Source organism: Eschrichtius robustus, chromosome 14 (genome assembly GCF_028021215.1).
Source record: "Eschrichtius robustus isolate mEscRob2 chromosome 14, mEscRob2.pri, whole genome shotgun sequence".
NCBI classification, from domain to species: Eukaryota; Metazoa; Chordata; class Mammalia; order Artiodactyla; family Eschrichtiidae; genus Eschrichtius; species Eschrichtius robustus.
Genome location: NC_090837.1, coordinates 89,264,489 through 89,279,198, shown reverse-complemented (window position 1 = coordinate 89,279,198; position 14,710 = coordinate 89,264,489). Strand labels below are relative to the sequence as shown.

At 38.0% G+C, this 14,710-nt stretch overlaps 1 protein-coding gene across 1 annotated transcript in view; it reads right to left on the bottom strand.

Moving 5' to 3' along the window:
* CDH7 (cadherin 7) overlaps positions 1 to 14,710 on the bottom strand; it is a 117,097-nt gene that overhangs the window by 36,301 nt on the left and 66,086 nt on the right. The window contains exon 6 of the mRNA XM_068562533.1: positions 5,725 to 5,978. Coding sequence (XP_068418634.1) covers positions 5,725 to 5,978 — 254 coding nt within the window. The remainder of the gene's footprint in view (positions 1 to 5,724; positions 5,979 to 14,710) is intronic.

Genomic DNA, 14,710 nt, shown 5'->3' with positions numbered 1-14,710 from the left:
TTTTACATGATTTCTCATTTCCAGATTTAACATTGGATTCTTTATAAGTTTTCGCCTAAGATCTCTCCTCCAGCTAGATGACAAGTGGGTTGGGACCGCATGTAATACATCTGAATATCCTCGGTGTTCTGTGCATCTGAAACAAAATCAATCCCCTAATAAATGCCTGTAGTTACCAGCGCTGCTGTTCAATAAGCTGTGAAGATCGACTAAAATGGCCCTCTCCGTATTCACAAGTAGTATTCGTATCACCCAGCTATGGATGTGCATGTTGATATTCACAAATAGAGTATGAAGGTGAGTGGGCTACATGAACACAAATGCTACACCCTATATGGAAAAGATAACGTAACGAACACCGACAAATCTGATCAATAGAAATAACTGAATCATTTGAGTTGAAACCTTAATTGCTTAAGAAATTTATGCACGTGTGCGTGCATGCGTGCGCGTGTGTGTGTTGCTACGAGCGGTGTACAGGTTTTGATACCGAACTTGCTAAAATCCTAGAACCACATTTTCTAACTAGAGTCATGTTTATTTATAACAGTGGAATGTTAACGCTTGCCTTATAGGGCTTTAATGAGAAATAAATTACTTCAAAATAAGCTACTGAATTCAGTACTTAGTGGTGCCACTGTTTGCAGCCTCACCCCCCTTCTTCTGATAATGGCAACTCAATTTTTCCTTGTAGATTTCAACCTTCTCAATCTCATGCAATCCTGATGGGGCTCACCATGAAAATGCCCAGAACTTCCTGGGTAAGAGATGGACACATGTCCTAAGACAGGACAAAAAAAACTTTCCAAGAAATGTGAACCTTAAACAGAGCCATGAGGGAAAAAAAGTTGCCAGTGGTGCATCCACTGCCACGTTCAGAAGAGACTGTCAGCTCACTCTTGCTACTGGTATTTATAGAGAAACCCTCCTCCTCTCTTTTCTGAAGACTGGCTGTTCAACCTTCCCTTTAATTCTGTGAGATATTCACATAATTTAGATTAAAATAATGATGTACAAATACATGCATGTATACAAGCCACTTAAAGCACACACTGAATTATTCAAACACCCCACGTGTGCTCAGACTAGTCACACTACATAATGTAATATCCGATACTATTTTATCACCTTTTTTCTGAGGACATACCATACCAGGAATGCCAAAAGAGCCTGCAGGTAAATATTATTATCATCCTTGTATCCTTGAACATAAATACAACTCTAGCTCTGTATGTGGATTGTTAGAAACACTGGAAATGATCTCCATTACTTCTTAATCACCCTTCTTTAAATCTGATCTTATTTGTAATAGTATGTTTCAATTCCTTGGCTGTTTTAAGCACAGGGACTTTGGGCTTGCTGTGCTGCCTACAGAAATAAATGTGCTGATTGCATAATACAGCACGAGACTCTTAGGATGTAACTACATAAAACATAAACAGAGCTTACGTGATTTTTTGGCTTGTCCAAATCCTGCCATCCCTCAGGGTCCAGCTTACACTTACACTCCTTCAGATGAAGTCTCATGTCCAGTGACCTTGAAGTGATGAGTATTTATCTCACAATTTGCCCTCTGACAGAGCTGGCACTTTTTCCCCTTGTATTGTTTAACTATTATGGAATCTTATTTCTTCAGCCAGATTGTCAGTTCCTTGAGGTGAGGGGAAATGTTTTATTCATCTTTGTTTTTCCTGTTATTTTCCCAGTGTCGTGCACAAAGCAGGTTCTTAATCAATGTCTGTTGATTCACTGATCAGTCTTATGGATGCTGACATCAAGAAATAATAGTCCTCTGAACACTAGGCTGTTCTTATAGTTTTTACCGTCTTACTGATGAGAAACACAGAAGCAAAGCTTTTACTATTCAGAAAAATGATCAGAATCAGCAGAACACGATCTGTCCTTCCAAGTTCAATAGATAGAGCCTGATATTTGGTAGCTGGGGCCAAAATTTACATGAAATGGTAGGCAACTACATAAAAAATAAAAAGCCAGAAACATGCTGGCCCTCAATTACCCACTTTTGCTTTCAAAAAAAAATCTCTTTTTTTCCTACGTAATCTCAAGTATTACCTAATTTCCAGCTTTGACTTCTAGTTTTCATATCAGGAAAGAGGAAGGCAAAGTGTACATGAAATGGTGGGCCAGGTAAGCCCTCTGGATAGTTGGGCAAGCTGTAACAAGACATACCAATTCACAAAGGTGTTATATTCTGGCCAGCCACTGAGCTCCGGGTTCATTTAATCTTTCAATCTACTTTTACTATACTTCTAAACAGTCAAATGGAACCAAATGGTAAGGTTCCAACAGTAATGTAGATGCCCTCATCTTCTTTCAAGGAAAGGGCAGATGCAAAGAGCTTTTGGTTGGTACATTAATGGAACAGGTTAAAAAAAAAACAAAAAAACTAGGCAAGGCATGGGTCATGTGGGAAGAAGATCTCAATTTACCTTGCTGGAGGCAAGTACATGTATTTCTTTCTAGAATTCTAATCTCTTGCCCCATATATCAGAAAATATTCCAAATGTAAATGGCATATGCTAGATTTCAGTATTACACTACAAAGAATGTCAATGAATTCAAACACTAATTATCTACCCTCCCGTACTCTTTTACAATTCAAATACTATTGGCCTAATTTTAAACAATTACGATGAAACAAATACTGCTTTTTCCATTCCTCTAAGAACTACGATATTCCTAAAGGTGCAGAAGCACAAAGCTCACAACTGTAAGAGTCTTCAGCTTCCATCTCAGTCGGAGATTCACTTTTCCTAGGACCTCGGCAGACTGTGTGATCTACTCCTCCACTGGCCTCTGTTGAAGAGGGCTTACATTTTGATAGTTACTTGAGTGCCCAATGCAAATACATGTTTATGTCCATTAAACGACTATGTAATATTTTCTACATACTGGAAAATATGTGAATACAAACCAACGTTCAATACAGATTGCCAATACAGTTGCTTGTAAAATATGTCTCTCTTCATTGACTTTATTGACCTTGAAATAAAAATGCCATGAAAACAATAAACTATAATAATAGCGATGTACAATGATAGTACATCCTAACAGTTTAGTCATGATTGACAGTTTAAAAGCATCAGTTATTTTCCCTTTCTCACTTAATCTTCAAAAACCTTGGGACAAAGCAGGGATTAAGTGTTGGTTTTCCTCTTTACTGGGTTATATGGAAACTTAGGAGGCTAAGTGACATGCCCTAGGATACTCAGAAAACAGCAGTGCTGGGAAGAGAACCAGTCTTCTAGAGAACGTTACTGCTAGGAGTATCCATCAACTCACCAAACTACACAACGAGGAGGCTGGCCTCTTATAAGAGATCATAAATGGATAGGAAAAGAGAAATATGTGAGAGAGAAATTCAGAAACAAGTAAGCTATGAGTGATTGTTCTGACCTTATGAAAAATAGTGCAAGGCAAAGAAATGTTGCAAGAACACAAGCATTAAGTCTAAGTCAAGAAATTCATTTTACAAAAGTAAAAGAAATATTCATATACACACAACATAACATTTCAGTTCACTCTGAACAAAATCTCTCCCTATTTGTGCAACTTAGAGATTAGAAAAGGATGTAAGAGGTACTAACCTGAACTTTCAAGGTCACCTTGATTAGTTTTAAGAAAATAAAAATGAGGTAAAAATACAGCGCTGGCCAGCTGCTCTTTCATTGATGGAAGTCACAGAGATCTTCACCTCCAAGATCAGCAGAATGCAGCCTTTGGCCCTTTCTATCTCTGTGCTTCAGGGAGCAGACACAGAACTCACTTCACCTCTAGCTCAAGTCACTACCCACTTGGTCCTACTCTCCCTTCTCCTTCCCCAAGTTATTATATAACATTGCATTTTTTCCAAGTAAAATATTATTAAAAGTGAGATATTTACACTTGAAAGGCTTTAACAGGATAATACACAAGGAAATGGGTCAAGAAAAAAATTTAAAAATAAGATTAAAATATCAATACAATAAATCAAAATTTTCTTAAATCCCCTCACTCACTGAAGTACTGAATTATGATACATATTAGTGTCTCTTCATTTTTCCAGATCCTCAATTTCATGAAAGCATTCTCTCTTTCTCCGCAGTAAATTAAGTGATTTAAGCAGAAGTCAGACTACCCTGAGTGGCTGATCTGTGACTACGATTGTACTGTGGTTGGTTGTTCATGGGGGGAAGGAGACAAGTATGTCACTAGAGTTGCAATGCTATAACAAAACCCAAATTCAGATTTGTGCACATCAATAGGACTCAGTAGATGGAGCTGAGCTTAAGTCAGGGAGCTGTTTGACAATGAAGCCTGGGTTATTACAGGGAGGACGCAAAGGCTTATTCCATCTGAGTACATCTGTGACTCACAGATATTCTAGTGCTCAGAAGGTTACATTCTTAGAAATGGTTTATGACCACTGCATTAAGAGTAAGATAGCCTCCATATAGCCTGAATTTGTTGTAGAGACAGAGAAGCAATGAGTATGACTTCATTTTTGGAATAAAAATTGGTTTATATCAATTCTTCACTAGACTATGATATTACTGTCAAACAAAAGAGAAGGAAAGGAGAGTACTAATTACAAATACACACACATATATATGATTATTATTTACATATAAATAATAAAATGATATTTAATATTTTTTAATGTAATAATTTATTTATATAAGTAATAAGCCTAAATCAGCTTATTACTTTAGGAGGAAAAAAGATTATGAGCTCTTCTTAACTAAAAGTCATTGTCTAATGTATAGATATTTTTCTTGATACTCTGTAAGCAATGTCTAGACTTAGTTCAGAAGTTAGCTCAAAAGCACTTAGCATCATTAAATATCAGTTAAATCTAAAAGTTAAATCTGTTGTTAGCTTTTGTAATCAAAATCCAAACCATGACATTGAAAAATATTACTTACGAACCCAAACCAAGACATGAAATACAATGTAATTTCTGGTATGTTCTATACACTCATTTAAATATTATTAAATATTTACTTAAAAAGACGTGCTTTATCATATGCACACACACGAATACATGCATATACAAAAACATGCATGTAGCTCTCAGACTGTAAAACTATAGTAAAAAGTGTGAACTGGAATGTTGTGGTATTTTGAAAAGCTTACATATCATCATTCTGTTAGTCCTACAGAGTTGGTTATAACAATGTGTCTATTCTCTCTACAGGACTATTGAAAGGACATTTTTAAATAGTCCTTATATATAGATACGGTATTATTTTTTATAAGTGGAATTAATAAACTAACAAGCATATACTATCCATATAGACCAATATAAAAAAGGATTTGTTGAAACATTAACCCCTAATTTAAATTGTTTATAAAATTAGTTTTCTAACATCTGCGTTTATCCTACAACAAGGACATGCATCACTTTCTCTCTGAACACAGTTTGTGTTGAAAGAGCTCAGGATAACTGGCTGAATAGGCACATCAGCTCTGCTTGTGGATGACAATGGTGCCTAAAGATACTGCCACACAATAATGGCCTTGGATAATCAGGTGACCACATTTTCGAATTACTAAAATGTTGCATTGTTCTGATGTTGTTTCACTTCTGCAGCTATGGCTCAATACATACACAAAACTGGTTTTTGTTAGCTATGACCCAAAGCATCATAACGTAGAGACACGAGTTGTGAATAAAGGCACATTGTTGCAAAATTACAGAAAAGGAGAGCAATGAGCTCTTACCTCACAGGGCTGTTGGAAGAATCTGGGTCGTGAGCTGCTACGGTCCCAATGATATTCCCAACTTGGGTAGCTTCCGACACCTCCATGGGGTACAGGGGTGAGGAAAATACAGGGGGCTCGTCCACGTCTTCCACAATTATGTTCACGGTTGTCGTGTCGCTGAACGGTCCCAAGCTTAGAAAGCGAGGGTCAGCATCTCTGTTTGCAGCTTCTATCCGTAGCGTGTAACTTGTTTTGGCTTCAAAATCCAGGTCCTATAAAGAAAGTTGTTAGGAAAATTAAATTAAGGCAAAGCAGAGCCTTTCATTCATGCATGTCAATAAGCATAGTATGCACTCCGCCAGGAAAATGCACCATCAGCATTCAAAAGTAATAAATAATAATGCCAGTCAGAATCCTTGCTGCTTTCTGGCTCATAGACAACGTAAGTACATTTGAGCTAACTTAATCTACTCTGCCGCCGTACGCTGCATGGGCAAATCCAGGTCTTCAGAACATTATTTGAATGGCAACTGATATGATTTTAAAATCTCTTCCAAGAGGACCTCAAGGTAGTATTCTTCAAGCATGTAATGTAACTGCAGTATCCAGGGGTGCACATTAAAAAGGAAGAAAAAATATAACTTTCCGTTGAATTTCTCATTTACAAGGTCATTTTCATTGATTTGGGGGACTCCTTTACAATCCTTAACTTTCAAGTGTTCCAAATGCAGCTGTAGCAGAAGAGGTGGCATATCGAGGTTATACAGCCTGAACACATAGCTGGTTCTTCTTGACGAAGCACCCACTGTTTCTCTCTTCAGTTTTCCGCCGTCAGTATACACTGTCTTTCTCTCTGTCTCTATTTGTATTAGAGGGTTGACGGTTATATTCTAGAATCACCATTCTGCAACTTTTCAACAGGATTAACATGCTAACGCTTTTCTCAAAAACAGTGACCCAAGTCAAACCATATGGTAGCTTAAAAAATTGTAAGGGCAATTAAATGTTGTACTAAAGAAGCACCATCTGTGAAAAAAAAAAGAATTCTATGCCCAACAGGTAGAACTTGTCTGTGACAATCACATGCTTCTCTTTCTTCAAGGGGTACAGAGAGTCCCAGCTTGTTGTGACTTTCAATCTCAATCTCACCACTAAAAAACTGTCCCAAAATATTTGTTACATTGAATGATATAAAAACAAAAACTTTAGAAAGAAACCAATAGAAATACTAGCACATATAAAGCATAATTTACTTGTCATTTTTAAGTGTTATTTAATAAAAAAGCATTAGGAAAAATGGGCTAAAATGTACTGCTGAGAACTGCAATCTAAATTCATCCATCGTGTGTATGGGCATATGTATGCTATATATGCAATATATATGACAAAATGTACATACCACTTATATAAAATATAACAACACATATATATACAAATAAAAATATATACTATATGTGTGTTGTATGTGTTTCCACATAAATAGGACATGAAGAGATTCCATGGCTCATCTCTTTTCTTTTATATGAAAAATATATAAACCAATACTCAAAACAGGTTCACAATATCTAGGCCAGAGAGCGCTTTACTCAAATGTTTATCTGCTTAACAGCTGTCTCATCTAGCAGATTGTAAGCTCCAAACTGTTTTGTTCAGTACTAGCATTCCCAGAATTGCCTGTTCTGAATTTGGTACATTGAAAGAACTCAATAAATTCTTAATGAATTAGGAAAAGCTAGAATGTAGCTATCCAGGCCTCAAGAGCCTCAAAACGGAACTACACCTTTGCCCCAGAGAATCCAGATGACTGAAGTGGGAGGTAGAGGAAGAAGGAACCAGGAATATTGTTTTTCTTGACTATAAAAAACTTCATATAATTACTGTGGGAAAACCAAGTTTTAATTCTCATCTGAGGTCTCACATGAAAATTCTGGGGCACGTGGTACACAGCGCCATAAAAAGCACCTTATTAATAAATTCAGTGATATTTTTATGAGGCTACCTTTTTTTGTCTATTATCTAAAAATATTTCTACCCCAATGGTCTTCAACCAAAGGTAAGAATCAGAACCACTCAGGGCAATTTTCTAACACATTCCTGGCTCCTTCCAAGAAGATTCTGATTCAGCAGACCCAGGATGAGTCACAAGCCTATGTATTTTGAAAAGGCTCTTCAAGTAATTGTGCTGCAAATCCTCTTCTAAGAAACTTGACCTCTTCGTTATAATTTTCTGGGGCCTATACATGTAATCCGATATTTAATTTGGGTTCTGCTAAAAATAAAACAAAGCATTCTTATTTACCTAAATGCATTTTCTTAAGACACTCTAAACATACTCACACATAGCGTGAATATGAACATATTCAGTCTGTAGTCTTTTTTATTTTTATTTTTTGGCCACGCCATGCACCTTGCAGGATCTTAGTTCCCCGACCAGGGATTGAACCTGCGCCCTCGGCAGTGGAAGTGTGGAGTCCTAACCACTGGACCTCCAGGGAATCCCCTCAGTTTGTTCTTATAATATTTATAAAACTGATAAATTAGGAGAGAAATATTACTTTTATATATTATGTGTCTATGTAAGATAGACTATGTAAAAAAAAAAAAAAAACACCCTGTTCACCATCTCCTTTTCAATTGACTCAAAACCACAACTTTTAAAAAAAAATTAATTAATTTTTTTTTTGGCTGTGTTGAGTCTTCGTTGCTGCACGCAGGCTTTCTCTAGTTGCGGCGAGCGGGGGCTACTCTTTGGTGCAGTGCGCGGGCTTCTCATCGCAGTGGCTTCTCTTGTTGCGGAGCATGGGCTCTAGGCGCATGGGCTTTGGTAGTTGTGGCTTGCGGGCTCTAGAGCGCAGGCTCAGTAGTTATGGCGCACGGGCTTAGTTGCTCCGCGGCATGTGGGATCTTCCCGGGCCAGGGATCAAACCCTGCATTGGCAGGCTGATTCTCAACCACTGTGCTGCCAGGGAAGTCCAAAACCACAACTTTTAAGGTATTCATTCAGGTTTACCAAAGGGGCAGCAAGTCTTTCTGTATTCAAGTAAAAGTTTGACTGACTTATGAAAGAATAATTTACATTTACTGCACAAACGAATGCAATTATTTTATGGCAACTTGTTTTTTTTTTAAATGTGTCTAAAAGGCAACAACATGCAGTAAAGACATCTGGATGTTGCCAAGTCATAAAGAAACACAGGATCATGCGTGATGATTGGTTGCCTAAAAGCTATTCTGAAAATCGAGCAATAAAAGAATTCATATGAAAGCCTATGAATCAAGATTCCAGACAGAAGGAAGTGCCACACAAAATGATTTTCAGAGCAAACCAGAATAAGCCAGACTAGTTTTCAAAGAGGGGTGTGGTGTGATGGATAGGATTGTTAAGCAAATTGAAGAAAAGGCTTTTGCAATAAAATGTTAATTCCTGTTTCTCTTTCTTATTGATTTCTACAAAAGCAATACATTCCATAACTATTAGATTTAATGAGCAAGGTTATACCCGGGGAAAGAAAGTTAAAATAATAACTGGGGAAAGACGAAGAAGAAGGAAAGGGAAGGAAATAAAGGCAATGTCTAAACAGATTCTATTCAATACCTGAAACTACATAGCATTGGAGACTAGATGTATTTGGAAATTTGACCAAAACACAGTTCAAGCTGCAGCTCACAAGATAATAAATATGTAGGATTATTAAGAACCTGAAACCAATTACTGTCACTCTGACCCAAACTAGTGATGCCACAGAGAAGTTGCTTTTTCATCTGTCAAATGACATCTATGTCAGAGATGCTGAAAGAGAAAGCAGCTTGTTGGGCATATTCTTTCCTAAATTATCAAATAGGGTTGTTGAAACTTATTGCCATCAAAGGATGATGAACTTTAGGATTAAAACAGTAAGCATTATAACTAAGACAGTGGTCAGCAACCTTTTCCTGTAAAGACCAGATAATGAATGTTTAGGCTTTGCAGGCACCATGCCCTCGGCCACAGGTAAATGGACTAGCTTGGCTGTGTGCCAGTAACATTTTGTTTACAGACATGGAAGTTTGAATTCTATTTAACTTTCACATATTCTTTTTTTTTTTAATTTTTTTCAGTCACTTAAAAATGTAAAACCATCCTTAGCTTTTGAGCTGTCCAGAGACAGGCAGGCAGTTGTTTGCCAATCCGTGGTCTAAGGAGCCCCAAATAATAAGCTTCTCTTTCCAGATCAGAGGTTCATCCCTCTTCCTCCCACCTTTTTTCACTACAATTAAAATGAACTATTCACTATAAACAGCACACTTTGTCCCTTCCAGTTTGTATCACCTGCTGCTCCCTCCTTCTCATGTAACTTTGTCTGCCATTTTTCTTACTGAAATCTTTTGGAGACCAGCTACCTTCTTCTTTATGAGTGATCATCTCATAATCCCCTCACCTAAAAATAAAACTTCTTTATATTTATAGAGAGCTAACTCCAAAAAAAGTTTTAAACACATCTTTAATGTGCATTTTAAAAGACAGAAGGGGGCTTCCCTGGTGGCACAGTGGTTGAGAATCTGCCTGCCAATGCAGGGGACACGGGTTCGAGCCCTGGTCCGGGAAGATCCCACGTGCTGCGGAGCAACTGGGCCCGTGAGCCACAACTACTGAGCCTGCGCGTCTGGAGCCTGTGCTCCGCAACAAGAGAGGCCGCGATAGTGAGAGGCCCGCGCACCGCGATGAAGAGTTGCCCCCGCTCGCCGCAACTAGAGAAGGCCCTCGCACAGAAACGAAGACCCAACACAGCCAAAAATAAATAAATAAAATAAATAAACTAAAAAAAATTTAAAATAAAAAAAATAAAAGACAGAAGAAGGTTGGTATTATTGAAACTAAATGGCAAAGAGCTCCAGTGAAAGCCCAAAATTTTATGTGTACTTAGGGGCAGACACTACACGTGAATTCCAAGCCACATCTGTCCACTACCCATGCCGTTTCTGCTAGAGCAAGCAGGCATTTTTGTTCAAACTCTAAGAGCAATTAGGGCCTCATGGTGTATGGCATTATCACCATCTAGGTATCTGCCTACCTCACCAAGTAAGTAGGGTTGCTGTAAATTATTTATAAATTTAAAGCATCTGGAACAGTCATGGACACAGAGTAATTACTGTATAAGCATTTGCTGTTACTACTATACTATTATTAGTGCCATGATTTCCGGCTAGATTATGAGCAAATCAAATGGACAGTAAAGATTATGTCTTTCTCTTCTGTTTCCCCCATGACACCTCGGCCTATATCTTTGGCAAAGTCAGTTTATAATATTCATCTGTTACATTCAAAACAATTAAGTATCATAAACAGTGGAGACTCATCAGTTCCCCCCTGCCATTTTTAGCTTCCTCAATAGTAAAAACCTAAGTTAAAATATCATCTTGAATTCATTTAATAAAATCATTACAATGCATTTTGCTTTCTCCATATAGCTCACCTTCTGGTCTATAGCCAAACATGCTCTCATTAAGCTCAATGACTTCCTTTAGATCTTGTACTTTGGGCCAGTGTTGTTGTTGATGTTTCAGGGACTGATCCAAGTTACACCGTTCAGGAAATTCTTCCTTCTGGTCCTGTAACCACAGCATGGTACCATCGGGGGGAGGGAGGGTGTGTGTGTGTGTGTGTGTGTGTGTGTGTGTGTGTGTGTGTGTGTGTGTGTGTGTGTGTGTGTGTGTGTGTGTGTGTGTGTGTGTGTGTGTGTGTGTGTGTGTGTGTGTGTGTGTGTGTGTGTACATGAGACTGTCTATGTATATAGTGTCTTATGTTTAATACTGATTTTGTACAAAAGCACTGAGACCATTCATCATCTTTAAAAGCATTTCTTTCTCTGGAGCTTCCAGCTCTCTTTTGGATCAAAGCATATACTCTGTTGCTTTCAATATCCTCCCTTCTTGATCAAATCAATATAAATCATTTTTCCTACGTAAATGGGCTTAAATGAAACTGTACCAATGGAAAAGAACCCACAATCATAACTTTCCCTTTATGATTAATTTATTCTAAATAAATCTACTACCCAGAACCTTAGAAGCAATCTACAACCTTGGACAAGGTATCTCAGCAAAGAACAATTTTGTACATTTAAATACAATAAGAATTCTAAAGTTTTTCCCTAAGTACTTTCCAAAAGCAAAAAACGCCATTATTATGCACAACTGCACTACTGCCTTTATTTCCCCCCCGTCCCTGGGTTATGCCCAAGAAGGCCTTAATCTCTCTGTCAGCTTGACTAAATGTAGACAGGCTTCTTCCTGACTCTAGGCCCCTGACCTACTTTTTCTTAGAACTAATCTTCAGCAAGAGTCTTGCTCCAAGTTACAAAACTACCTGCTATCATGAAAATACAAGAAAATTTACTTTTCCTTTGGGTAAAGCAAACACAGTGTCACCTACACCCCTGCCCCCATTACACACACACACACACACAGACACACACAGACACACACAGACACAGACACAGACACCCCAGCTCTTAAAAAATTCTCCAGGCCTTTGTTTCACCTGAGTTGAGTTTAGACTGAATTCTCATCTCTCTCTCCTAACTGCAATATCCTTGAGGTCTGTCTTACTTGTTTAACTCTGTCCAGTGACATTTTTGCTTTCACAGCTACAAGTGATTTTATCAGAAGCATGCAGCTTTTACCTGTCTTGAAATTTTTGCGAATCACAAAACCTATATCCAGATTTGGGCAATAAGTTATTTTTTTATGGGGAAGAAGGGAAGAGAAAGATGTGTTCTAAATTGTTTTATATATATATATATATATACACACACACACATAATTGTTATATATATATGTAATAATTATGTATATAATGGTCCACATTGATGCCCTCAGGGAGGCTCAGGCGTTAAGGGGGAGAAGACCTCTGGAAGTTTCGCCAGCTCTGTGGGTGTCCTCTACAAGGGACTGACCCTTTCATGTCTGTCTCACTGTGCTAGGCTTTGAGATCTATGATAGAAGCCAAATGTATAACCTTACAGAGGTAGGTAGGTAGGTTACCAGTTGTTACAAGTAGTTAACAACTGTCTTAGATAGGACAGAGATTCACTGACTGCTGAATGAAGAAAAAAAAGAAAAAAAAATCTAAGAATAAATTATTTGAAAAATAGCAAAATGAGTAAAAGCAAATTTACAATAAGCAGTAAAAAATTACTGGGTGTCTCCATGTCCATTTTACATTTTTATGAGAGTCATTATTTTAACTTTCAAAAAAAACCACACTTTAGCACAGCTGCTTCTCAGGTGCTTGATACAAACAGTCACATTTTGCAAAGATCACTTCCACTACATAGAAAGTATCTGGTGCTCTACAGGTAAACTGGGACCCTGAGGAAGGGTCCAGTTTATGAGTAACTGCAGAAATGTTTAAGCCTAAGACATTAAATTATGTCAAGCTATTAGGAATAAAATAAGGATACAAATATCAGGAATTATTACTTCCATTATCTAGCTCCACGAGTGCCCTCTGACCTCCAAGAGTACTTACGTTAACATTTTAACCTAGATATAAAGATCACTGAATATTTTTTAAAAAGCAATGCAAGCAGGTATCCTAACACATCTCCATTTTATAACAATTTTTAAGAAAATTCTATGACCACCAACTAAATGCACACACATTCAAATTGCTAATTGCACTTGTCTACAAAGAGGCAGTACCATAAACGGCTAAACGTATTTCCCATGAACAATACACATTTATATAGTCCTTACCCTGTGCAGGTTAGAGTTCTAAGAGTGAATTTAGGTAGGCTGGTTGGATTCTATAAGCAGAAGATAGAAAACAAGCCTTGCAAATGACTATATTCCTGCCTAACATCAAAAACCTGGTTCACAGTATAGCTCAGATTGATTCCCTTACTGTGCTGAGGTCCATATTTCCCAGCATGCACTACTGACTGGACCAGGAACTTCCATGAAAAGGGTCTCGATCATTTTCAGGGAAGCTGAATCCAGATTATAACCCAAAGACAGTTTAGTTTATGTTTTCCTGGGGACCTTTATCAAATAGTGGCAACTATTAATTAATCTTGATCCACACAATTACTTTGTGAGTAATGCTGACAGTGGAGAGATTACAGCGGAAGTCAGCGGATCTGAGATTCACCCTTACTTTTGCCACTTCATGTAAATGTAACCTGAAGGTTTTTTAGTTTCTCTGGAGCAGAGCTGGGACCCAAAATCCTTCTTCTTCTTTCACAGTATCCACAATATTTTATAGCTCCTCTCTTTTCATGTATCCTCCCCCCCCCAACCGCCACCATCACTCCTTGAATCTGGGTCACCTGGTCTTGCTTCGATCAATATAATGTGGTGGAAGTGATGTTGTGTCGGTTCTGGAAATCAGCTTCAGGAGACCATGGAGCTTTTGTTCTTGCCATTCAGGGAACAAAGCCAGGCTAGCTGCTGGCTGCTGGAAGGCACACTTCCAGCCCCTCTTGTCATTCCAGCAGACACACAGCCACGTCTACAGAGGCAGATCCACCAAGCTCACGAGTAGCTGACCTCTGACCCATGTGTGAGCCCTCGGAAGACCACCCTGCCGAGGCCCCACCAAACTGCTGACCCATGAAATCATGACCTAAAGAAATAATGTTTTAAAGCACCAGCTTTGGGATGACTTGTTAGGTAGCAGCTGGTACCATCACAAAGAGGAAGAGAATAAAAGTGGGTGACTTCACTTTTTGACATGTGATGGCTGCATATCCAGGGAAAATGAACCAAAACAGACTTGAAATGAGCAAATGAACTAGTGGCAGAGAGATCAGATCTAGACGTGGAAATTTCCTTGAACTCCAGGCCTTTGACTCTTATCATTCCCTTATTGGTTATGTCCTGTCTTTACTATATAACATAGATTCCAGGATCCATCAATCCCCTCCCTCTACTGACAATATATGCAATTCTTCTTATTGATCTAAATATGAATTTTTATTTGCTTTGTTGATCAGTTATTTTTAAATTCTCTTAAAATACCTTA